Consider the following 27,858-nt stretch of genomic DNA (forward strand, 5'->3'; position numbering starts at 1 on the left):
TTTGGGAAGTGGGAAGATTCAATATGTTGAAATCACGGCTTTTCCACTGAGATTCTATAAATTGTGAAAATGTTGCAGACTTCAAATCTGAGTAAATCATCTGACATCATATTCAGAAGCCAAGTCAATATAATTAGTTTTAGACTTTAGAAAAAACATTATGCCATAGGAAATATAAGCATCATTTGCAGAAGTAAAAACCAAAAATTTCTGATGTTTGGCTAGTTCATCTAAAAGCAACGAGAATAATTCCAGTGTGATTTTAAGTTTGGGACCACAAACACTGGAATTATCAATCTTTGGTTCCTTCTGATCTTATTTTGCAAAATTCTGCAGTTCTGCTGTTGTGAGTGAATACCAGCACTAGGTTCTGTTCTGATGGACCCAAGAATATAGACTCTTCTCCAGATCTAAACTCTAGTCATATCCTTGTGATCTTTCAGAATAAAGATATCCTCTTGGGTGAAGTGTATGTAGCCATCTCTTTCTTTTGCCTGGAAGAGCATCCAGGAGCCCATTTTCCAAACTTAGTAAATGAATGTATAAATCACAGTGAGTTGTATTTATCTCTGTAGCTGCAACCAGATAGTTGGCCATGACTTGTTCTTTTAGGTCAAGTAACAAAAGGCTGTGCATCATCAAATGATGGATTGTGAATGAGACTAAAGCATCAGACTCAATCTTGGATGTCTGGGTTAAGTTCCTGGCTCCAGAAGTACTGTAGATGATTGCAAAATGAGTGTTGCTAGGGTAATCTAAATTCTGGCATTTTCTAACCCAGAATGATTGATTTTGCAGATTCCATTTTCTTTAAATATTGCTTTTATAATTTGATTTATATAAGGGAGAACACAGCAGTACTTAACAATTTTTCTAAAAATAGTTTGAGGAAAATATGACGAACATGATTAGGAAGATATATGAATAAATATTTTTTGTTTTTCTTTGAAAAAATTGCATGGAACATGAAGAAGTTGGATATTAGTAAATTATGTGGAGACATTCACTTTAAATATTATTATGATTACCAAAATATACTCATTATTAGGACCCAATTTTTTTTTTTTAATTTGAGAAGAAAAGGTTGGAGGAATATGAAGGGCAAGCAACTTGAAATCACAAGAACAAAAGATGTAGGAATTCAACTTAAGCAATTTAATTTTATGAATGTTTACATTTTTCTGTTAGTATTCTTTTTGTTGAATTATTGAAGGAGCTTTTAAAACTTGTTCTTTGAGTGCTGAAAGTATTTTTTTTAATCTTACACTGACATCTTAATGCTGATAAATAGTTTAACGTCAGCATGGTATAAACTTGTCCCTACTTCAGATGTCAGCACCTCCATTGGTGTGCGTTTTTACACAACAATCCTAATTCAGATGGTGTTGCATTTGCAACACTAGACAGGCTTCACTGAATTAGCCTCACCTTGCTTCAAAGTCCATGAAAGGCCAGACTTTGACTAGGGCTGTCAGCTGTTTGTGCCTTTGGCACAGGATCTCATCTAATCATTTTTGTAGGCATCACAGTGTTTGCAGACAGCGCAGGTGTGGTAAAGTTAAAAAAGGTGTTTTGTCATCACGTGAGAACAGATCAATGTGTGAGTATCACAATAGCATGATACAAGTCATCTAACTCAAAATACCCTGAAAAAAATACCTTCTGAAAAAAATTACCAAAAGCCTTGTGGGTAGTTGTGGAGGGCAGAAAATAATTCACTTTTTAAATCTCCTCTCCTGTAAAAACGCTTTCAAATAAGATTTCTTTTATGACATAATTCTTGGGATGGAGAATTAAAAATAAGAGGACATGAAGGCTTAAAAGCACTTAGCTCCTTCATGAGCCCTAATCACAATGGCACATATTCTTCAGCTCAGTGGAGTCCAGGCTCACAGAAGAGCAGCCTTCCTTTTAAATCAGGCCTGAATTGTCTTGCTGTATCTTTACTGTACCTAATAACATATATTTAGTCATAAGTATGCTTTCTAACTGTACATCTGTTTCCTGCTTAGTCCTGAGCTCACTGCGACCTTTCAGCAGTGTAGGATTTAAGATCAGTATCAGGGAACATCGAGTGAGGAGCTCAAAGCTGCACATGAAATACAATGTATTTTACTTCTGTGAATGTGACATGACAGTACAGCGAATAGTTGCTAAATACACATAACTAAGTACGGTAGAGTAATTTGCTGGGTTCTTTGGTTTCTGTTATGTTTTGGGGCTTTCTAAAGTGTTGGATTTGGGTCCCACTTCTATCTCTATCTCAATTCAGCTGACAGGAGATGTCATTCTTCGAAGGCTGACAAATCGGAGAATGGTTCAAGGTTGGTGGGGACATTAAAAATCATTTGGTTCCACCCCCCTACCATGGGCAGGGACCTTCCACTAGACCAGGTTGCTCAGAGCCCCATCCAACCTGGCCCTGAACACTTCCAGAGATGGGACATCCACAAACTCTCTGGACAACCTGTTCCAGTGTCTCACCACCCTCACAGTGGAGAATTTATTTCTTAGATCTAATGTAAATGTACTTTCAGTTTGAAGTAATTTCCCCTCGTCCTCTCTTTAAATGTCCCTGTAAAAAGCTTTTCTCCAGCTCTCTTGTATGCCCCTTTTAGGTACTGGAAGGCTGCAGTAAGGTGGCCCTGAAACCTTCTTTTCTCCTGCCTTCATAGGAGAGGTGTCCGTCCTTTTTATCATCATCTGTGTACTTGCTCCAACAGGTTAATGTCCTTCTTGGGTTTAGGATCCTGGAGCTGTATGTAGTACCCCAAGCAGGGTCTCCCAAGAGCAGAGTACAGGGAGAGAATTACCTCCCTGGACCTGCCGGCCACACTGCTTTTGATGCAGCCCATGACAGTTGGCTTTCAGGGCTGTGAGAGTGCATTGCCCACACATGTTGAGCTTCTCATTGACCAACACCCCCAGGTCCTACTCCTCTGGTCTGTTCTCAATCCGTTCTCTGCCTAACCTGTGTTTGTACTTAGGATTGGCCTGACTGAGGTGCAGGACCTTGCACTTGGCCTTGTTGAACTTCATGAGGTTGCCACAGACCCACCTCTCAAGCCTGTCCAGGTCCCTCTGGATGGCATCCTTTCCCTCCAGCATGTTGACTGCACCCCACAGTTTGGTGTCAGTGGCAGACTTGCCAAGTTTGCACTCAATCCCGGTATCTGTGTTGCCGACAAAGCTGTTAGAAACTGCTGGTCACAATACCAACCTCTGAGTAATGCTACTTGTCACTGCTTTCTACTCAGACGTTGAGCTGTTGACCACAAATCTCTGGAGTGTGAACATCCAGCCAATTTTTTATCCACCCAGTGTCCCATCTGTCAAGCCTATGTCTCTCCAGTTTAGAGACAGGGATGTCGTGTGTCAAATGCTTTGTATGATTCCAGGCAGATGACATCAGTATTCTTCCCTTATCCACCAACACTATAACCCCATTATAGAAGGCCACCAAATTTGTCAGGCAGTGTGCCCTTTAATGAAGCCATACTGGCTGTCACCAGTAACTTCCTTATTTTCCATGTGCCTTAGGACAGTTTCCAGGATAATCTGTTCCATGATCTTGCTGGGCACTGAGACTGACTGGCATGTAGTTCCCCAGGTCTTCCTTATTTCCCTTTTTGAAAATGGAGAGTAGTGTTTCCATTTTCCCAGTCATTGGAATCTTCACCAGACAGCCCCAATTTCTCAAATATGAGAGAGAGTGGCTTAGCCACTTCCTCTGATGTGGATGAATCTCATCAGGTCCCATGGACTTGGGTATTTTCAGGTTCCTTAGCTAGTCTCAAACCTATTCTCCCACAGTAGGTGGTCCTTCATTCTCTCAGTCCTTGCCTTTCACTTCTGCAACTTTGGTAGTATGGCTGGATCATTTGCTGAAGAATATTGAGGCAAAAATAACTATCTTCTTACCAAACTGCTTCCTGATGGATTAAAAGAGGACACAAATAGCAAAATGTGGAGAAGGTTTGCATCTCAAAACACATCACAGAACCTGACATGAAGTGTTTTGTTGTTATTATTAATATAGTATTAATTTGAAAAGTAAATCTCCTTTTACAGATTCTTCTAAGTTTAAATTTTTTTAACTTTCAAGGAAGTTCAAGTTTCTGTCCTTGCATGTTCACTGAGGTTTTAATATGTGCTTCTACAAATCCTGCTCATAATCTATGAAGCTATCATGTAATTTGAGTTCCTGTTGTGTGATAGTGTAAAGACATTATGAAGTACAATTGGTTGGAATCAATATAAATGTTTACATGTTTAACTTATCACAGGTTTGGTTTTTTTTTAAAAAAAGGAACACTAGGAAAATGTTCAGAATATTTGATGCTTTATCCCAAGTTATCGTCAAGATATTGGGGTCTGAAAGTTAAAATTTAAATATTCTATTTAAATATTCTCTTACCTGTATGCATAAAAATCTTATCAGATGGGGGAGGAGGGAGCAGGTATTCTCCATGCTGACAACCTTTTATGAATTTGTCATAGGAGTACAGGATGTAAGACTCTTGCTAGGATTCCCAGAAGAAATCCTGCTCTATTCTCTTGTAAAGCTTTCTTACCATGAATGTACCCCATAATAAGCCATCCAAATGTATTTGGGTCTTTATTCAGTGTAAATATAAATTCTGAAAACTATAGCAGAATGGCTCTAATGAGTCATTGCAAAGGCTTTGTATCTCTCAAAAAAGAAAAAAAGAAAAAGCAACTGGCTCCACTTGAAAGTTACTGGAAAGCACATTCATAGCTAATTATAAACAAATACTAGTTAACACTTTAAATGAAAAGAGAGGAAAAAAGCAAAAAGATTTAGGACATAGACAAGCAGATGAAAGGATTCTTGTTGCCTTCCATCTGAGATTACTCAGATGCATTCCTGTATTCAATTACCTGAGAAGATGTGATATTCCCTTAAGAGAGATCGGGAGATCAGAAGGGATGGCAGTTTCGTGCATCTCCTTACTCATAGCCCTTTGAAACTGGTTCAGCAGAAATAGCTTAAATTGCAACAGGGATTGAGGCCAGACGGTGACTACAGACAGTAATCACTGGGTCAAGATCGTACCACAAACCAACAACAAAAAGTTCTGGTCAAACAAAAGCTCTGACAGGGTGTTTGAATGCAGTTTGAGTAGACTTACAAGGTCTACTTGGAATACTTTCTGAATCGGCACCACCAGGTCAGCTTGTTTTGCGACTATGTTTATCTAGTACATTTGCACATAAAGGACATTGATAATTCTTATTAGTTGCTAGCTTTGCGTCTATTTTTCTCATCAAATCCCTTTCATAATTCATATTCAATTCTAAGCTTGAGTTTTATGCTGGTTTATTTTGGTCTTTTTTTTTTTTTTTTTTTTTTTGCAAAACCACTAAGCACAGGCCCCTGTCATAATTTAAAAGTTAATGATTATCTAACTTTACAGCTCTCCCCAAAACCCACTTTCTTTTTGGGTGTCCATCTAAAATGGCTTAGTTCTTCCTAGTGCCACTCTACACTAGTGCCCCCAACCACACTAATCCTATTAAATAAAACATGGAAAGAGAACAAACAACAACAAAATCCCAAAATAGAGGCAAAAAAAAATTCAAAAGTCTCAAAGGGAATGGGGATAGAGAGGAAGGAAAAGAAAGAGACTTCTCAAGAGCTTTCTATTGATTCTGGTGTTTTTGCTATTCTGCTCTGGCATTTCACAGTTTTCTGAAACACAGTCTTGAACAGTATGCTAATTGCTAAAAAAAAAAAATCTCTAAGTGTTATTTTGGTGTTTTCTAAGGGCCTTTAAAAGTTTAGCTACTACCAAGGAGAGCAGGTGAATTTTCTCAGAAGCACTGACAGAACTCTTGTAAACTCGGACCTTATACCCTAATAATAGTAGAGTAATTGCATGCCCTGGCTTGTGCTGACAGTCCATCCAGTATTTTCTCTATATCCATTCTTTTTCTGTCCTAGACACATGCTTGAGATACCTACAGAAGGTATCCTCATGACCTCTCAGCCACCTCAGAGCCTCAGGCCTTAATGGAGCTGGGTCATAAGAGACAGGTGAACTGCTTGAGGTTCTATACACTTTTTAAGTAAAAAAGTCAATTTCCCTCAATTTTCTTTTTATTTTACTTTGGTGAGGACTTTTTTTGAATTTGTGGCTCTGCCAGTGGAGTCATATGGTATATTTTCAAAGCTCCAGCTACTATTCACTCGTCACCAGTGTGGAAGAAAATATGTCCTCCTTAAAGATCCTGGTAAATCTGCAACAAGGGTTTGTAAAACTATTAATAACTGTTTTCTCTTTTTTTTTTTCTTTCCCAGTGAAAGGGATTTCTATAGATTTTGCTGCTTTTTAATAATATGTATACAACACAGGAGCATAATAATCCCAGTCTAAAACAGTTGTTGGAGAAGTTTATATGTGATCTTTGCAGGACTCTACTCAAAAAGAGTTGGAAGAGCAAACATATGACACAATGGCATGTATCATTCTGGAATGTGGGTATATGCTGATAACAATAGAAAACTTGAGAATTCAGTTAATTAGACATCATTTGTGAGATCTTGTTTGAAAGCTCATTTTGAATTACAAATTTTATGCTCCAATTATAAAACATCAAGCAGTAAATTTAAGAAATTTTTTTTAAAAAGTGATAGAATCAAAATTAGAACATCTGATGGGAGTAATTTTTGAAGAAATACGTTATGTCCTGTAGTTAAAAGAATTGATATAAGAGCCTTGGATATAGTACAGTCCTCATGCCTTGGTAAGCAATGACGTAGGGAGGAAGGAATGTACTTGAATTTTGACCAAATATATAAAGTGTTTAGGAAGTATAGACCTTGCTCTAAAAGGAGAGCAACTTTAAATAATCTGAAGATACCTTAATGGAAAAAGCAGACAAACGGTGGAATGTCATCCAACAAGGAGGCATTAAAGATGCTTTCAAATTAAAAAGGGAAAATATAACCAAATCAGTATATATTGTAAATCATTGATAAGGTAGCTTTGCTCTGTGAGAGGTCACTTTGACTCTAGAATGCTGTGGGTGTTGAGATGGCAGTGTTTTTCAATATGACCTAAGGTTATTTTTCAGCTATATTATTTGAAGTAGATTTTTTTTTCAGAATATATATGCCTCCAAGATATGAAAGCTGCATATAAAACCCTACAATATGTGTGGTGGTGAATAGAGTGTATGAAAACTGACATATAAAACTAAGTGTTACCTTTGCTTACTGATGTGTTACACAAAATAAAGGGGCTAGTGTTTCCTGCTATGATGTTGTCTTTAATAGATTTGGAACAGTGTATTAGGAGGTACTTTAGCAAATTGGTGTCAAGAATCAAGAAAAGTTCTTAGCTGGGAGTTTTAGTAAAGATGATAAGCCAATAAAATATGGAATATTTGGGAAAGAAAACTAACCCAAGAGTGGAAATTCCTACATCTTTCAGAAAACCTGCAAGCAGTCACTGCTATATTAGCTGATGGATTCCAAATATATGTAAAAGCAGAAATGGATACTGCATGACTATGAGATTTCTTTTAATTCTTTTCAAAGAAAGTAAAATAATACTTCTAATTTTTTTTTTCTTGAAGATAGAGAGTAATTGTAGTGGCAGAAGAGAGTTCTCAGATATGGTAATCTGTCATGGTATCCCTGGATTAGTCTCATTTTTCTGTATTGGCCATTGACATGTTATGATCACTGTGGAGTGGGTATGGATATTCTTTTCTTTTTTATTTCGCCTGTTGTAGGCGTTCTCTTTCATAACAGGAAGTACACTTTTCTCCCATGAATGTTCTCCCAAGGTGGACACCTATTAGCTGGTATTTGGCACTTAATGGATATATGCTAAGAATGAAGAAGCCAAGCTGGTGCCTTTCATGCCCTCTTTTTACACTTGTGATGAATTACTTTGGAAGAAGAAGTAATAATAAAGATGCATTATATTGAATGAAATAATGAAATATAATGCATTCTGGGACACTTCAACTGAATCCATCATAATTAATTTTTTTTATTCCTCTTTTTAAAGAAGAAAAATAAATCGGATACAGTTTATTAATGGCGTGATAAGTACAGAGTGAAGTACCTATAACCACTAATATCAGGTGATAATATTAGTGACTCATTACAGAAATTTTAACAATCTCCAGGTGCTTAAACAGCTAATAGTTATTCCATTGTGTCCAGGTGATAGTAAGATTCTGTGATTTTGTTAACAGGAGGCTTTCTTCCCTTACTGATTAAATCTCACTGCATGTCTTTGACTAACCATTTTCCACAGCTCTTGGATGCTTACTGTGTACTAGTACAAAAGGAGTCATCTGATTATTTTCTTTGGACAGGGACAGATCCTTGAGTGTATATACCATATTTTCTTCTCTTTCACTGGTGCCACCTGTCATCTTGTGGAAGCAGAATTGTTTTTGTAATGTCTTTAACTTCTTCTGTCCAGAAAAATGAGAAAGCAAAAGGGTTGCAGATTAGATTTTCACCTGAATAATATCTTTTTGATAACATGTGAATGGTTTAAAAATATCATCACTTTTGGAACAAGCTACAAGGAAATTCTTCAAAGAAAATTCTTTTCCTTGCAAGATTCTGTTTAATACCAAGAGGTGATCTGATGCAGGATGAAACCTCTGTCTGTGGGTATAGTAGCTGCCGTTGCATATGTACTTATTACTTTAAAAAAAAAAAAAAAAGAAAAAAGCACTATTACATGCACCTCTGCCATTCAGGATTTCTAGAGTTTCTTTTCATTGTGTAATACCAATTCTCTATGAATTTATCAAAAGTATAGATACCAGAAATAACTTGGTTTTGTTTTGTTTTGCTTTGTTTCGTTTTTCTTTTTCTCTGGACCATTTCTTTCAATTCTTTATTTAATTGAAAGAAAATTTTTGCCAGAATGCAGATATTCTGACATGCTTTGATAATCTTGGGATGATATGTTATGCTTAGGCTCTTTCAAAAAATAAATTGTGGAATATTTGCTCCATTATTGGTGGGTAAATAGTTGCTTGTAAACATATGCAGAACAGTTGAGACAAAGACAAAAGGACCTAAAACAAGGCAGCTCAAATGATATTCCATCCCATAAATCCTGGAAATGATAAAAAGATTTCTGTCCTAAGGATGCGATGTATGTATACAAGATTGGCATGGGATGGAACATACTAGTGTCTATTTCTAAGCATTACTTAAGTAAAAGAAGTCCAAATTGCATTTTTAAGTAATGGGATTATTTGTTTAAAGAGTTGTGTCCACAGATACTAAGTGGCTGTGTTAATGCTGAACTAGATATTTGATCTCATTTCATCCAGAGAGTTGGTGTGGTTTCTTCTCTTTTGAACTATGTGGTTTTACTGGTCATACCTTGACTTTCAGGATTGAAGTGTGAAGGAAAAGAAAGTATTAATGAAATCTGTAAAAGCTGCCACATTTCACCTAGTTTCTTATCTAAAGCAATGCAAGGTTTTCAAGAAAAGCTCTAAGTCAGCCCAAATCCAGTCAGCACTGGGCTCAAGTTCACTCAAAAGGGTTGTGAGCCTTCACAAACCTTTTGAAGAATCTGGGCCAAGTTTCAAGTCAATATTGAAACCTGTAATCAGGCAGGATTCACGTGCTCTTCAATTTCCTTGAGAACATTTACCCATCTCTCCCTCAGATTTTCTGTGGTTTGCTGGCTTGATTGTTTTTTTTCACTTTCAGCCTAACAATGGAGGAGCCCAAGTATTCAAGCAGTGATTACTAAATGCAATGTTTTCCACTGCAAATATACGGGCACTGGTCAGCTTACTTAGCAGACTACATCGATACTAATAAAAAGCATTTGCAGCACTAGACAAAGCTCTGATCATTGTTGTGACTGCAGAAAGTATAAGGAAATTCCATTTGTATGTTTTGCTACAGACTTCACATGCCAATTTTAGTGTATGTTTGTACATTGCTGTTGATTGAAACATTGCAACAGAAAACCAGTGATTATCTTTGTATCCTAATTATGTCATTGCTTTGCTCTTTTTCAACAAATTTAAAATCAGGATTTCCTTTTTCAAAGGCAGTGTACCGTATCTATAATGTAGAAAAATCATTTTGATTATTATTGTAGAGCTATGTGGGAAAGTGGAATAAAAAATAGCTTAAAGCTTTCTTCTTTTTTAGATTCATATATAAATTTTATACCAGTGACATTTGCTACCACAGCAGTTAAGAGCCTTTTCATGTTCCAAAACCTACTGGCTCTCAGGAATCCTAGAATTCTCCTTGCAAGTTAGCAGGCTAGAAATCTAGCAGACTGAAAAGGGGAATCAAGTACCTAATTAAAAAAGCTTTCTGCTAAAGCATGAAGATCTTAAATGAGATTTGTGTTATCTGAATGACTATATGAATATAAATCTCATCTAAGCATATGCACAGAGCTGATTGACATTTGCTTTGCACATTGGTGATGCCTAAGCTTATGTTCAAGTTCTTGGAGATTTTTTGTTACGTGTTCTTTCAGTGATCTATTTTAAGTGAAATGTGTGCAAGAAAATTATGAGAGAACATGTGGCAAATAGATATTTTTTTCACCAGTGTGTGGGAATGACAGTTTCTTATTTGTAATTTCCTTCATATGATCATGAAATTATAATATCCTTCCTATAAAACCAGTCATGTTTTCAATATGTGCCTGCTTCAGCTCTTGTACTTCACAAACTGCTGTGTGTACAGGGAGAGGGAAGAGTTTGCATTTGTAATTGTCAGGCAATTTGTAGAAAAGCTACAAATCTGAGCCCTTCCTGCTCTTCAATCAGCTTTTCCTCTTCTTCATAGACAAGTTCACACATTATTTAAGTTTTTGGAATCATTATTTAAGATCTCTTTTTAAGTCACTTTCATGATCTGGTTGTTGTTTATATTACTGCAAAATAATTTTTTTTTTCATTTTCAGGGCTTTGAGTTTTGTGTTAGTTTCTTTTTGTGGTTATGGTTTTGAATTTCTTTTTCATAAGGTTATCAAAATTTGTGTAGTTTTGTTTGTGTTGTTTGTTGAATGGGAATGTTGGTTGGTAGTTTTTCTTTAAGAATTGATCTATATATCTTCAGGTGGTTTCTATATATTTTACATATGACATATTTAAAATTAAAATTATCCTGAATTATCTCTATTTTTCTCTTTGTTGCTAATTATTTGATTGTATTTTTACAGCCAAAATAGACCAAGAAAATGAAGAGAAGTCACTGACAGAAACACATAAAAGGTAAGAAAGAGCAATGCAGAAAGACCTTTCTTTGAAAAATATGTTTTTGTAGCAGTTGCTGTATTGGTAACCAGCCAGCATTATTGTATTTCTGAATAGTGATAGAAACGCACTCAGAAAACAAAATCATATTTAGTTATTGTCAATTTTAATTTAAAACTGAAAAGGAATTGAAATTCTTTAAAGAAATATTGTACGTGAGTCCTGTCTTTCAGAAAATGCATAAACTTTATGTAAAAATAAATTCAGAATATACCATTTGAATGGAGGGAAAACTGTTCATACATACTACACCAGAATCATGGCAGTTTGAGAGACCTTTAGCATTTCCCAAACAAATATTATTCACTAGGCACCATTTCCTGTGCTAATAAAGTACCCATTTTATAAAAATAATTAAAACCTGTAATGATAAGTATAATTAAATGTGGCATCCTTTGTAGAATTGCTAATAGATCTTCAAATGCATTTTGTGGTAAAAAGCAGAATACCTCACTAAATTTCATTTATGATGTGTGCAGTTGAGACAGTTTTCAAAACTGGGAACCTCACTGCATTGCACAACATGTGGTTTCTTCTGATTTTTTGGAAGAGTTCTCCAGCAGTACTCTTTAAATGGGACAGATTTTTATCTGTCCCAGCAAGAGATCAAAATATGGTACACACCATTTATAGCCCAGATTTATTGAAACTTACACTCTGCATTTGCTTTTCTTTCACTAAAAATAGCATTCTCTTTTTGTACTAGCTTTGACTATCACTGAATATATACTAATGAATATTCCATTATATATTCCCAGAATTATGAAGTGTCTCAATAGGATTCCTGTAAAAGATGTCACTATAAAAGTTTCTAGTTTTTACTATGGTTTGTTAGCCATTCTAAGGCCTCGATGCCAAAATTTGCTACCTGCAGTAATGCCACAGGCAGTTGACATCTTTCCTGGTACACCACATTGTCTCTCTATTCCCTGGGTCTATGTCCTAAAGATATTACCTGAAAAACAAGCCAAGAGGAGAGCAAGTACCACAAGAACCTCCCTTATTACTTGTAAGGGAATGATAGATCTGTGAGTGGGACGCTGGTGGTGTGGAATCATGGTGGAAAAAATACAGCAAGGAGAGTATAAGAGAATCACAAACAGCTGTGGTGAGCAGGTCTGTGTTCCCTTATGTCTCATTACCGAATCACAGACTAGTTGGAGTTGGAAGCACCCCACAAGGGTCATCAAGTCCAACTCTTAAATGAATGGGCCATACAGGGATCAAACCCACAACCTTGGCGCTATTGGCCCTAACTAGCTGAACTAATATCAGGGTGTTGCTTTGCCTTGGTATTATACCTGTTGCTTGAGTATATGAAGGGCATTCAGACGTTTTTTAAGTTGGTTTAGCTGCTCAGTTACATAATTCTTATCTTTAAAATTGTCAATCACAATAAAAATTTGAGAGAAGTTGGCACTTTTAAGAGAATTTTTGATCTCTGACACTCTTTAAAAGAAAATGTTTGTGCTTTGGAAAATGGACTGGAATATAAGTCCAAAGGTGACAGAAATCTAATGACAGTGGAATCTGCAATCTGTTCAGAAATCTTGTGATTTATCACTATCTTTTGGTGTCTAATTTACTTTCCCTTCTAATCTTTATCGCTGACAAGACTGGAATCATCATATCAAAAACTTCCTGTTGGTTTAATTAGCATAATGGGGGAGGAAAGGAAACTGTTCCATGGATTCTCATTCAGCTTGGTCTGCTACTTCTGATTTGTCCTAAATCTATCTTCTCCCCCTATGTTGAGTGTAGCCTCTCCTTTTACACAGTGAGTCAAAGAAGAAAATTCTGCTTCATTGCTCCTCTTTACTGTGAATATCTAGCAAGGATATTCACAGAAACAATCTTTTGTGGAACACATAAGGAATTATGCTAGGACCACATTTACTAGTATCTAGGTTATATTTTCTTCTTTCCTTCCACCTTCCCACTGAAATTCTTGATCAGATTAGTGGTATTTGTTAAAACACTGAAGACAACTTCATATATAGTTTTAGTATTATGTGTGATTATTTAACTAAGATTTTTTTATTTAGCTTGGAAATAAAATGCTTGGGATTCTTTTTTGCAGGGTTGGGTGAAAAAGATGATGAGAGCTTAAGAAGCTAAATAAAAGATTAGTTGCATTTGGCTAGTCATAGGTAGATAGCAGTGCATAGGATGACAGGACAAGCAAGTAGTGCAAGGAAAAGTGATGGGTTAGATGGAGCAAAGTTAATGTGATTAATGTGCTTGGATTTTCCTTGTTGAAGTGGATGACTTTGGCCCATGCGTAAGTTCAGGTCTACTGCATGGAAGCATTTCTTTAGCTTTTATTAGAAACCAGTAGGTGGTTGTTATTATCATTATCATTATTATTATTATTATTTTCTTAGTTTGTCTCCATTAAAATACAAAGTCCAAAAGAAAATTTCTTGCAGCAATAACAAAAAAATGTTTCTGAAATGAATAATGATTTGCGGAAAATGCGTCAACATGTATTTTAAAAAAGCTCAGTTGTGCAATAGATGAGCTGAAATGGAAAGTTAATCTTACACACAAAATGAAGACAAAGAAAATGGAATGTCTGCTCCAGGGACTCCATACAGTGTATAGCTGTTCATTTGTCACAAGTGAGAAAATGTTTAATCAGTTTTGAAATGATGTATTCTCTCTTTATTTATCGTGTTTAGTGACTTTAAGAGTGTCAGTATGTAAAGTGTTTATCCAAGGAATGGATTTCTGGCACATGGATAAAATGAAAAGTGAAATGTTTAGCTCGCAATAGGCATATGTTCCAAGCTCTCTCTGAGTAAGTATCCTGAGATGAGAAGAAAGCACACAGGTCTATGTTTATCTAGCTTACGCAGGCAGACAGGGAAGGCTCCAGCCTGGTATTAACACTGAAGTGACATGGAATGTCTTCACCAAACCCCAAACAATTACATCATTCCCTTAACAATATTGATAAAGTGTAATAAGAAAGAACCTGGCACTTTCCAATTAGATCCTCATTGCTAAATGCTTGAGAAACTGTGAAATACTTTTCAAGTTAAAGCAAAAAACACTTATTTCGAGGGAGGTGAAAGAAGTAAAACAGAAAAGAGAGAGGAGGGGAAGGAGGGGAAAAGGAAGCTTCTGTATTTGAGTCCTCAGTTTGGTGCCCTTTTTTCTTTTTTTATTTAAATTCAAAATTATGTCCTCTCTCCCAAGACTTGTATTATATATAATGTTCTCCATTTTCTGTATTTTCATGTAATTAGTGTTAAATATTTTTCATCTTTTCAGATGCGATTTTACTTAAGCAGCAAGAAAAATATTGAAGTGTTATTGTTTTCAAGTATGCTTAATAAAATTTCAGAGACAGACTTTTATCATAGTATCCACAGCAAGTAGGAACCAAGATTGCAACAAAATTATTGTCCAAATAGTGACAACTGATATCTAATTTGCCATGCTAGGACAAAAGTCAATAGCAATAGTAGCAATATAATTTTGCTGACTCATAATCAGAAATGTGTTAGTTACTTGTCTTCTTGCACTTCATTTCTGAAGAATCGATAGCTAAACACCCTTACTGGAATTTCTAGAAACAGCAGTCAGTGAGGTTGAAGATCCTGATTCTTTGACTTGCTACCTGAAAGCTGAATATCTCTAGAAGAGTAGCATGTAACTTTATTACTTTCTTATAATACCTCACCTAGTATTAAGTTCTGATCTCCTTAGAAGGCTTCCAGATTCATGTCTTTTTAAAAAGTATGTAATTCCAGACTTGTAACACTGATCTTTCCTCCACTGAAATAGTTAAGACGATCTTTTCCTTCCCCTTTCTCTGCAAATATTTTTGTCTTCTTGGAATAACACCTTGGGAATTATTCAAAAATTTAATTGGAGATTATTGGTTTTTTATATCCAAGATACAGTCAGATGTTCTTCAAATTTTCCTGCTCTCAGTCTAACAATGAAGCATTTGATTTTAAATTCCGTTTAGCAGCACTGAAAATTGTTCATTTACTCATATTTCATATAATTAACTTATATTGCATTCCTGTAAGAGACAATGTATGCTAGAATTATTTAAGAATACTACAGATTTTTGTTTTTTTGTTTTTTTTTTTTAATATTTAAGATAGTATAACCTTGCTTGAAGTCATAAGTCACTAAGTCAACAGTCCCATTGACTGGTGGCTTAAAACAGTTCACCTGCTTTTCCTGTTGATGCCTAACAAGAGCTGGAAAGACAGAAATGCCACTTGCTGTCCTGGCTTTCTGTACATCAATGTTTTTTTAAAAATCCTAGAATTTTGTTTTTTCTTCAGTAAATCTCAATGCATTCTGAGAATATATATTTGTTTTATAAAAAGTCAAACAAAGGATTTTTTGCCTTTTGACGTAAGTATCAACTGAGGAATTTAAGATGTGTGTGGCTTGGTATGGAATGCTCATCTTTCCATGTCAGGATATTTTTATTTGGTTTATTTTATAATTTGCTCCCATTACTTGCACATTCCAGTGATTTTTGGGCTTTTAAGTGCTTTCTGAGTGCAGCCTCCCAGGCACCGCTTCTGTTTTCACGACTTTTAATAATCCAGTTAGAAATGTGTTGTTGCTTCCTTTTGCTGTAGCAACAAAACTACATTAATTTTGAAGTGAAATGTTTACCTTTAAATTCCCTGAGAAAAAAAAAAGTATTTCTGACACAACACTCTTTGCAGACTTCCATTGACTTCACTGAACATAAGACTTGGGGAGGTACAAAGGTTTACACCTGCTTATGAGCTGACAAGCTGATGACACTTAGAGAAATAGCAGGCAGTATGGTACAATGGCACTGCTGAAAAGCAACACCTCAAAATGTAGCACCTAAGTCTGGTAATCCTTTAAAACATTAAATGTTCCTCCCACCTCGCTACCCTCCACACAATGTTTTGGATTGTTTCCAAAAGTGAACTGTAAAGTTAAAGTGAAAATTGAGTTAATGATTGAAATAAACTGATGAAAAGCTTAGAATGGAAGAGGTATGTAGTTAAAAGTTTTCTTCTGTTGGTTTTTTCTTTTTAACTGAAAGGCAAAATATGCTGTTGGACTCTGTCTTTCACTACTCTTTGGCCATTCATCTATTGTTGGTTCCTTCACTGTTATGTCTCTTTTCTCGCTGTGTGGCTCCCTGCATGCAGGCTGGAATTGCTAAGGGTAATACATTTCAGACTGTAGGTATACATTAGTTGGATCAGCAAAAAGTAAATACTTGCTGAGCAGAGGAAATGTGTATAGAAGAAGCTTACAGACTGTTAAACAGTTTGGATTCTAGTTTAGTATCCTGTCTCTGACAAAATATCAGGACCTTTAGATATGCAGTAATGGAAACTTAGCCAGAAGTTTAGTTAGGTCAGAAAGTCTCTTCTAAAATATGGGTAATTGATCTTCTGAAAGATGAAGTTCTTGTCCTTTTCTGAAAATATTTGCCAAATGACACAAGTCCTTAATCATTTGGATGATTGATTTTTTCCTTTAAGAGCATTATCTTTTCTTCTAAAGATTTTGGCCTACTTGCTTTAAAAATACTTTTATTTTATTGGTTTGAAATTAGTTTGCATTTAATGGCATTCAGTGCTAGTATGAACAAATGGTAATACAACTTCTAACAGACTGGGGTACAGTTCAGAGATCTAATGTTCTGCAACATAAAATGATCTCTATGCAACTTATTCTAAAGTTTATGTAGAGGATTTATTCTTCAATCTCACAGTAAAAGATAAAGGACATTGGTTTTACGGTGCAGCTACAGTTACACAGCTAAATAGCATTGTTAACAATACAGTCAACACCTTGAAAACAATATAGTTAAAATAACTTGGGTCTGATCAACCCAAAACCAATACTGTGGCATGAAATCGAGGATTAAAAAAAGAGAAAAGATAGATAGAAGAATCATGTAGCTAATAAAATTAGGGGGAAAAATACAGGAATTAAAGTTTTTCAATATGGCACATTTTTTCTGGCTTTAAGTTTATGTCCAGCAGGTGGTTTCACTGAGTAGCCCTCAAAAATTCGAGATATTCCTCTTGAGCTGTTGCAGCTGAAGTAAAACACTTGTGTGCGTGTGTGTATGTGTGATTAGCTCCAGTGCCTCTCCATTGTGCATCAGCTTCTGATTATGTTCAGCAGGACTTTTCTTTCATCATATTGTCTACCTGAGCTGTTTGGTTGGATTGTTTCCTAAGACCTTTGCAGTACAGTGTTTACATTTGCAAGGACTGTAACTTAAATGTGGATAACATGTCTCTTTTACTCTTTTATGCTGATTTACCACTACAGTTGTTCCTTTCTTCCTTGCTGTATGTTAAGATTTACATTAAGTATTACAATACTGTGTTGGTGTTATCATGTGTATGCAAATAGAAAAGCAGAACGTAAGGGATGGGATTTAATTAGGTCACAACTGCTGTATTAACTCATATGGGAACTATCCAGTAATAATCTGTACAATATAGGTCATTCTTTCCATAATAATTTCCAGCTGATGGAAGGCTGCCATCCACAAGCCCCTCCATGATATAGGGCTTGCTTCAACCTACTGCTGAAACTCCACTGTGCTTCTGATATATGGAGATTAGGTGACTAGGAGAAAAAGCATTGTGTCTTTACCCTTCATTCGTTCATTCCTCAGCCTTATTGCCTTGGTTCTTGAGTGCCTTAACAAGCTAGTTCTGAAACAGCTTTACTGGGTCAGATCTCCTCTGTACTATGCCTTAAATGAGGGCTTCTCATGAGATAACCGCACCTTCTTCTTTTCTTGGCTGCTGCATGATAGTTCTACCTTAATCAGTTTGTTGAGGAGGTAAAACTTCCTGCTTTACCCTAAAGAAAACAATTAGGGCCAGGCCAGAAAACACCATGAAACCTTTGTGTGACCCTTGGAAGGAATGGGAACAGCTTCTCCAGAACTGAGATTGTTTTCTTATGCCAAAGGAGTGTGGTTTGTCTAGCTTTGCTTGGATGTGTGAATATTGAATTCACAGATCCAGAGTGATACAGCTATTTAATACAGTATTTCTGTTAATTCCAGTGGCTGCCACCTTTTCATTTGGACTTAATCCTTACAGAAAACACTGCCCATTTTCTCTACTCATATACACAAAAATTCTGTCACTTCTATGAGGAGAATATATTGGGATAACTTGAGAGCTGAATCTTAAGGGCCTAATGTTTGAAAAATGCAAGTTAAGACCTTTTCAACCTGACAGTTCATCAAGGCCAATTTTGAAGTCTTTCAGTTTCCTTTCATGGGATGTTGTTGTAATTGACTCTAAGAATTAAAGTCCCCATGAAAGTTTTGTTTTCACCAAAGGATGGATTTCTTCAATTCATAGTTGTGCTGGCCTGTGATGATATTAGTGAATGCATGTTAAGGAGGGAACTCTTGTGCACTGAATGAAGTAAGAATGCTCTCCAGAGCAACCACAAAGGGTTGAGGTGAAACTGCATCAAAAGACATTTAAAATGCTAGGATATTCTATAATATGCAAGTGTTTCACAGCATTTTTATTCTATAGAGAAAAAAAATATTCTGCAAAGAATAAAATTCCAAATAGAAACTGAAACCTAAATTTTAATTGAGCACCAAAATAGAAAAGAACACATGATTATGCCCAAAAAAACCATGTATGTTCATTTCACTTGCTATATTTAGAGCGTATTTTTGTCAATGCACATATATAAAATTTCATCTATGCTGAATTATATTCTTAGAGCATGAGTTAATCTTTTGTGTACTGGAAATTTGGTAAACCACATGTGTGGTTTCCATCTAGATATCTAAATAATCTGCTTTAGTTTTAAGGAAAATTATTGCTTCATTATGTAATCATTATTTTTTTTTTTAGATAACCCTGACCTTGCCTCTTCATGAATTTCAGTTATATAAGTGAGCCACACCATGGGAGCAGGCAGATTACAAAGCTGAGGTTGTCATCCATAAATTGAGAAAACATAACAAGCTTTTAACACAGCATTTACTGCACGGCAGATCTGCACTACCTCCATATGTAATTATAACCTGTTTAGGTAATAGTGATTGCTCAGAAGGCCTCCAGTTAAGATGAGGTGTGTTAACAGAAAGATCTGAGGTCAAGTTGGGCTTTTGCATGAGGCTTTTAGCTGTTCCTTACAGTACTGAGGCCAGTGGCTCGTGTGTCAGAGCACTGCTGTTGAAATTCATTCTATCGCTGTATTCTGTGTCTAATGGCACCTTATTATTTCTTCAAGTTCAACCAGCCAAGGGTTATTTAATATGTTTGAAGCTCACATGTTAGTCTTTTGAAGAGAGAAAAATACTTTTCTCTTGGATATGTTACTGGGCCTAACTTTCCAGCACAAAATTACGTGGTATTGTTTTACACATGCTCATATTGCCTGTGTCGAGTTTTGCACACAGCTATCCATATGTCTACATAGCAGTTCAGCTGGCAAGCAGGGGCATGATATCCACCCTAACATGAAATTAAAAGCACTAAAGTCCAAGATAGAGAGCCTATATGTTCATGCAAAATATTCAGGTAACAGCGGATTGCAGCCAATGCATCTAGAAAACTGTAACCACCTTAAGCTAAGTTTTTGGGAGGAAGTTTTAACTGATTTTAGATTGTCATTTTAAAATTATGTGGAAAGCACATTTAATTTAAAAATGCATTTGAAGGGTTGCACTAAAAAGTGCTTGATTTTTTTCTTTTTTTTTTTTTCCTCAGAGATGCCTGTTAGAATACAAATGTCAAGATACAGAGTTAGTTCTGTTTCTAATGTGTTATCTCAATTCATATTTTATTCTGAATAATGTTCTTGAATAGAGACATAACCTTTAAATATTCCCAGCAGAATTTAGGTTCACATAAACCCAAGTTACTGGGTGAGATGTAGCCAACAAATGCTTTGCACATGGTATAGTGAAGGTAGCAAAAAGATGTCTATGACCTACATTTCTTGACCTTTGATTTCCAAAATCACTGGAAGTTGACTCAGTATATGCAGAATGGCTTTTTCAACTCTGGGGTTTTTTTTGTTTGGTTTGGTTTTTTTGTTTTGTTTTTTGTTTGTTTTTTTTTCTTTTGCCATTGTAAAAGTTCTGTTTACTAAGATAGTTCCCTCCTGATGAAATTTAGCCTCTAATCCTATGCCACCTTGGATAAGAGATGGCATTGTTATATCATTGGAGCATTTGCTTGCATCACAGCAATGCAAAAAACCCCAGATTCAAGCCAAACCCAATCCCAAACATGCAGAGGGACCAGGTTGTAGCCTATTATTTTAGTGATGAATGAGAATAAAAACAGGAAATGCAAAGCTATAGTCCTAATACCTGCTGAATTTAACAGTCTGTGTCACAGTATATGCTCTGCTTCAGTTACAGGGTCTGCTGCCATCATTATGAAATGTGGAAGCTGTGCATTTTTGTTACTAATCATTATGTACAACTGATAATATTGATCATTGTAGATGAACATCAAAGTTTAAAGCATTGGGAGGGAGGATGTTAAAATTCTTATGAATAAGACAGACTGCCCTGTCAAAACATAATTTTCTGTTCTTAATATTGGATGCTTTTGTTGAGCTGTTGTTGGGAGGAAAAAAATGGTACTTCAAAGGTAGAGGGATTTTTTTGCTATTACTGAAGCTGTTAATTTTCATACGATTGGAGCAATAAAACACTTTTCTCTTTAATATGAATTTATAGGAGGCAAGGGACTGAACATGAGGGAGATGACTTAGGATTCAAAACATTGCAAATGTTTGGCAGGTTTTTTTTAGAGGGAAGGAAAAATCTCTTGAGACCTTTGTTTTCTAAGGAACAATATTACAAAATACATAGTTACACAATATAAATTGGCAAATGAGAGAAGAGATTAATGATTCTGGCAGCTAATTTAAGTTGGCATATTATCTCAACTTTCTTTTTAATATAAGAAAGTTACTTTTCTTCTTTCATAAAAAAGAGGGGCAAAATAAAAGGTCAAGAAGAAATTTCTTACCAGCATTTAAATACTAGATATCTTGAACTAACCTACATTTATTTTTATATTTTCTTGCCTACAATTATGCAGAACAAGAGACAGCAAGGAGGAGAGGAAATTATACTTTTTAGAAAAAAAGAAAAGGTGAAGAAAGTGATGTAAAGTTATAGTGCAGAGAAGGGCGCTCAACAAAATACATCAATAGAAAATTACAGCCTTCTTAGGATGTTGTGCATATAAAGTTTCCTAACAGTCTTGTGCTATCTCAATAACAAGGATGCTGGTTCTCTTTTATTTTACATAATTTTGTGTGACTTCGTTGAACTGATTGGTATTCTGTCTGAAGATTAACCCTTGCTATTGCTTTCAGATGTTGAATACACAAAATACATACAAAGCCTTGGCCATGTTAAAAAACAAATACTAATATGATGATTCAAATTATTAGCATGCAGGAAGCAAATACTGTTACTTATACATTGTACTCATCTTTTGTATGTAGTCAACAATTCAGGATCAGCATTCTGAACAGGCTTACATGCCCATCAAATCAGTTTGGTTTTAAATAAGACTCGTGTCAGATTTCATTAGTAGGAGGCACATATAGTCCTTTCTTTCACTTTTACTTTCTTTTGGTAGACTATGCTTAGTTCTAAGTTGTACTTGTGAGTTTAATCAAACTAAAATGTACTTTAGTAGTTTCAGCCTGATTTAGAATTGCTTCTGAAAAAATAGCAGGGTACTGCCGTTTACTTTAACAATTCTTAATCTCTAATATACATAAGTGATGCTTAGTGATTTATAAAGCCAAAATAGTGAAGAATATCCAGATTTGAACTTCAACCAAAATACATAGTCTGTTAAATAGTACAGAATAGAAACACTGTTTTCTGCTTTTAAATCCACATTGAAGGACATCTTTACCCTTGCAGGTGATTTAGTTTGCTGCATGGGGAAACCAGATGCACATGTGCTTGTGGGTGTGCTCAGCATTTCTCAGAAAGATCAGCCAGAGCATGTCTGTACCTATGGTTACTTTGCTATTTGTTTGGCCATGGAGGCCTGATCAAATAATACTGAGATAAAACTACTGCTGTCTATTGCTTAGTATTGTTGATTTGTCTCCTTATTGGTTTTTTTTATAACTGCTTTTTTTTTGTCATCAAAAGAAGTAGTGTTGTTACGCTTTACCTCCTCTCCCTCTACATTGCTTGACCTGCTGCATACATTTACATCCATGTGTACAAACATATGTTGTACCTATTTGTAAACCAGCCAATGCATCACAGACAGCAGGCTTGAATCTGAGTCATTGTCTGCAACTTTTTGCTAGCTGTTTTCAGAATGGAATGGAAAAAAGCTGAATAATCCATAGCTGCTCTTAAAATATTCCTAATGGATCAGATCTATTAACTAGTATTGCTGTCAATGAGCCATTTGCAATGTGAATAGCTTCTTTTCTTTCTCATATGATTAAATTTGGTTTGGCTGTTAGTACATCCATTCCTTTCTTCCCTCCAAACAGAAAAATCACTTTCATAGACTCATAGTTGTACTCAAGGGAGTACATATAAAAGGCCAGTGATTCATTCATCAAATTTCCACATTTGAGTAAGCAGTGAGTTCAGACATCAGTCTGCAGTGATTTTTCTGAATTACACAAACACTTGAACCAAAGACATTAGAAGTGAAGAAAGAAAGAAAAGGAAATAACCATCTTTCTTGATCTTACTTCCTTCTTTACTTGTCAGAGACAAGCAACTCTTCCATTGTTTTGAGAAAGTTGATGCTATTTCATTCTCCTTCAGGGCCAGCATGAGGGCTAAGAAACCCAGTCTAAAACCTGTTTAAAGAATTCTAGCTTTTGCCATGTCAGGATAAGACAGTAATATGAACATCACTGTCTTATTTTTAATCATGCTTGAAAAGTCAGGTTGTTTGAAGCAAAGGCAATGACTTCTTTACCTCTTTTAATCCCTGAAACTAAGTTGCATGCCCTTCCTTCCCTCTTCCATGACTGAAAGATCTTCTCTAATGCACATTATTTTCCTTTATGACCCTCAGAAAGGGCATGGATAAGTATGAACCTTTTCACTTGAGAAATGGACACTAAACAAGCTTTGCAATACTTGTTTCAATATAAATGTTTGATTTTGCAAATAGGTGAAATCAAATCCAAAGAGATCAGACAAGTTTCTCGAGGTTGTATGATGCAGAAATTATTTTGAGAGTAGGAAAAAAAGGCTTTTGAACTCTACTCCCTTATTTGATCCAAAATGTCTATGTTTTGCATGGTTAGGAATAGTAACAATGGTATTTGCAGATATTTTGTTTCAAAATTTGCTGAAGAATGAATGGGAAAATTTGAATGGCTTGTCCAAGAGAAAAGCACGAGAGATATTTAAGATATTTATTGCCTGGCTGAAGTCTGAAAGAATTGTATCTAGTCTTGCGGCTATGGCAATGTCATCCAAATATCTCTTTGTATTTAAAATGCATGTCCCCTCCTGAAAGTAGCCTTGAGATATGTCTAGTTTGACATATGTAAACATTTCCAAATCAGATATTTAAAGACCATGGTGACAGAGGATTTATTGCTTTCTATGTTTTATTATTTGATGCATTTGGATTTGCTCTATTTGCTTTGTCTTTCATGTGTGAATTTTGCCATTTTGTCTTGTACTACAAAAATGACAGCATCAAATGTATAGCAAGCAGGTTTCCATATGTCTTCTAAATGCACTCTAAGAAACTTTAATGCTAAATAAGGGTAGACCTCTATGGTTGGAAAAAATATGGTAACTGTCTTGATTGTTTGATCTGCATTTATAGAAAAAAATATTTGATTAATGGCAATTTGTGCCCTGAAGTATTATGGTGTCTCAGATGATGCTTTGTGCATTGTTAGTGGGAATTAGAAAGGTGTGACATATTAACAATGACAACCTGCTATGCTGCTGCTGTTTCACATTTCACAGACAGCTAATTTTCCTTACCTCCCAAACTAACTGCTAGGGAGGCAAGCAACCTGTACGAGCATTTCTTTTCTCTCTATAAACCTAGTAATTATGTTACAGTTGTTAGACACAGCTGCATGAATGTGTAAGGTTGTACTGGTTATACAAGTGGTCCTCCGGGAGATTTTCAGTCACCGGAGAAAAAAGCATTGGTTATCTCCTCCTGCTCTCAGAGGATAGTTGGAATAATTGAAGAGTAATTGAAGTCTTTGCATCTCTAGTAGACCTTAGTGAGCTGTTTATCTGTTTGGGTTTTTTTAATTGAGCATTCTCCTATACAGTAGGAATTTCATTTTGATTGGCTTTGTGTTTCTTGGGATGTTCTCCTGTAACAGAATTCTAGTTCATTATCTCAAATATAAAAGCATTACTTAGGATGGCCATTCACTGTCAAATTCTTTTCTCATCATTGTCATTTGCAAAATGTTTTGAAGACACATTTCTCTAAACAAGGCTTCTTATGTGAAATTTTGTCTTTGTTTTGTAAATCCTTAATGGACTTCATTCCATTAAGCTCCAAAGAGCTTCTTCAAAATTAAGTCATTGACTCAGCTGCTGCCTCCAGATTTCTCTCTTGTTTTTTATTCTTCACGTTTCTCCAAAAATATTGTCCGTTCATTGTGAAAATTCAAATGAACCTTTGATATTACTTCCCCACTGGCCAGCTGCAGAGCTGTAAGTCTGGGGGAAGAGACTGGGAGAAAAACCAAAATATCTTCCTGATAAATTTGCAGTCTTGCAAAAAGTTGAAAATATGTAATAGCAAAAAGTTTAAAACAGAGCACAGCTGACTGGAATGTCAGGGATATTTTTTGGAGTGATTTTGTGGAATCAGAGGATAGACAAATATTTTCCCCAGTATAAAACTATGGGGAAAATGTAAAAAAAGTAAAGTGGAATATTTTAATCAGTAGTATTACTCATTTATAAATCATTTGAAAATACAAAACCAAAACATACCAAACCCACAACAGAACCCAGCCAAAGAAAAGGCATTCTGTTTATTTACCAAGCACTGAGTTACAGAACAGAGTGCCATGGTAACTGAGAGAACTGATGAAATGGCATGATCAGGTAAGGTGGCATTTGAGCATCAGTGTCCTGGGTTAGAAATAGAGGATGTTTTTGACTTCTGTATTTTTATGTGCTAAAACTTTGTTGATCAACAGCTTCAGTTTGCTCCAGCAGATGCAAAAATGAATTACAAATCAAGAGAAAAAATTTGGTGTAAAATTTGATTGGTAAATTGATGTTAATTTTTTAAGATGTAGGCCTTTTTGTTCAGAAATATTATAATAGATGTAGATGTTTCCTTTTCAGGTTGGGGAAAACAACTGGAATATTGGGTTTGAGAACTAGAATAAACAGTTTCTTGGAGAATTTGTGAAATTGACCTCTCGGAATGGCTGAACCTTTGTATGTCATTGTCATTATCATAATCCATGAATGAAGATATAACTTCTGTGACTAAAATTAAATTTCCATCCATTTAATTGGAATTGGATTTCCCCCACAGTTAAAGTGATTAAAACTGTGATGTATGCTTCAGAGAAAATTATCATAGGAGTCAATGAAGATTAATAGATCAGTGAGCAAAGCAACTACAATTATATTTCAAGTGAGAGGTCTCCATTGAATTTTTCATAAAATGAGCAATTCTCCAGTGGCTTCTATGTTGAGCTTCAGATCAGGAAAACATTCCTAAAATCTCCAATATTTACAAAACATAAAGTGAAAAAACAAAATGGAATAATAGTTAATCAAGCAATATTTTAAAAAAATAATTATTCTGTACCCTTCTGTAACATTCCTGAAATAAAATCTCAAAAATACATTAAATTTAGACACAGTCACAGTCCTCACTCAGTGTGGGAAATATTACCTTTGCATTTCAGGAATAGTTTTTACTTGAGGAGTAGCTTTTGTGTTTGCTACACTAGTTTTACTCATACTTTACTCTTACTTACTTTACTCTTTGCTACTCTAGTTTGGCTCAGAAAGGATTGTGGGATTGTTCTGGTAGGGTCGTGATCGGCACTTGTTTTCTAGCACAACTGCTCCTGGCCCAGTTTTCTGTTGCATCATTTCTTGTTTAGTACAAAGCAGGTTTGAGTCTTAATATTTCTGTGGAGTTTCCAGCCTGAGCTATTGTGCTGTAGCACAGATCTAACACAAGTTGAAAGAGTTTATTTACAATCTTTTATGGGCTTTGACTCCATGTTTTGAAAACAGCTTTAAACATAACAGAAAAGCAGTATGTGGGTAGATGTGGGTATCTGGATTTTCAGGGCTGTGGACAGTGCGTTCATGTTAGCTTTGAAATGGAAAATACTTTGGTCAAAACTAGAAACTGTGATAAATGCCAGATCCCAGCTTTACTGAAGAATCATCTTACATTGCTTACTTACTTGTGTATGAAGAGCTCAGAACTGTTACATTTTTATATTCTTTTATTTTAGATCTGCTACCAAGAATAATTAAATACTATGTTATCATTAAGCAAAAAAAACCAAAAACCCAAAAACAGTGGGTACTGCAGCATTTGCTATTTCTGCTTTCTTTGACAGCTTTTTGGAAACTACAGCCTATTTCTGTATGAAACCAAAAATGGGCGAGAAGGAGGTGTCTCCACATTCTTTCTTCAGTATTTGGCATGAATTCAGTTCTGACTTCAAAGACTTCTGGAAGAAGGAAAACAAACTTATTCTTCAAGAAAGGTACGTTTGTTTGTTTGTTCAAAGGCTTTTCTCAAAGAATGTTATTGGGAGCAATCGCACAGAAACCAGTCAGCCGCACTTCATTACCACACAACCTATTGAATGCCTTTTGGAGTTTTCTCAGGTTTTGTTTTTTAACAGATCATGACACCCACCCCCAACACCCCCAAGCCCCCAGTCATCCTAATTTTTGAGTGGGATTTGAATACCAGTTTTTGCTAAAGTTTTTTGGGTCCATTACCTGAACAGTGGTTTTTGGCAGAGAATGTAACTATTATGCTACTCTGAAGTCTAGGAATGGAAGACTTGTTTTAGGCCTGAAAGTTGATTAAAGATTTTCCATTGGCATATTTAGTCAAAGAAAGCCAAGGCATCACGACATGGCATATTGTAATTATTTGGTGATGTTGGGAAAAAGGAAGGCAGAAGGAATAAGTAAATTGACCATGTGTTAAAAGAAGACTCAGAATGAATCATATTGCAACTCACAGCTTAGGTGATGTGGTACACAGGAGCAAGTGCGGTATACATGGCATAAAGAAAGACATTAGCTTTGAAAAATCAGCCAGGGTGTGACCACAATGGTCACCCTTTATTTATAAAAATTATACCAAGAATTAATCAGTTGCTTAAAAAGTAATAAATGTCAGATAAGGAAAAACTAAACAAATGCAAATGCAAATTCTAAGCACTGTTATATAATCCTACAACTGTTAGCAACTTGAGTGAGCTCTGTATACAGATAATGAACCTACACCTGAGCCTAAACATGACAGGATTGAAGCTTTACATTCATTAAATGATTGATTTCAGCCCGTTATTAGGTAA

General features: G+C 35.6%; 1 protein-coding gene across 5 annotated transcripts in view; it reads left to right on the forward strand.

Moving 5' to 3' along the window:
- The window catches only part of FMN2 (formin 2), a 159,790-nt gene that overhangs the window by 114,715 nt on the left and 17,217 nt on the right, over window positions 1-27,858 (forward strand). For all 5 annotated transcript variants that reach the window (XM_085055553.1, XM_085055552.1, XM_085055556.1 and 2 more), the window contains 2 exons: window positions 11,208-11,259; window positions 26,881-27,030. In XM_085055553.1, coding sequence (XP_084911679.1) covers window positions 11,208-11,259; window positions 26,881-27,030 — 202 coding nt within the window. The remainder of the gene's footprint in view (window positions 1-11,207; window positions 11,260-26,880; window positions 27,031-27,858) is intronic.

Source organism: Lichenostomus cassidix, chromosome 3, assembly GCF_008360975.1.
Source record: "Lichenostomus cassidix isolate B80296 chromosome 3, HeHo_3.0, whole genome shotgun sequence".
Lineage (NCBI taxonomy): Eukaryota > Metazoa > Chordata > Aves > Passeriformes > Meliphagidae > Lichenostomus > Lichenostomus cassidix.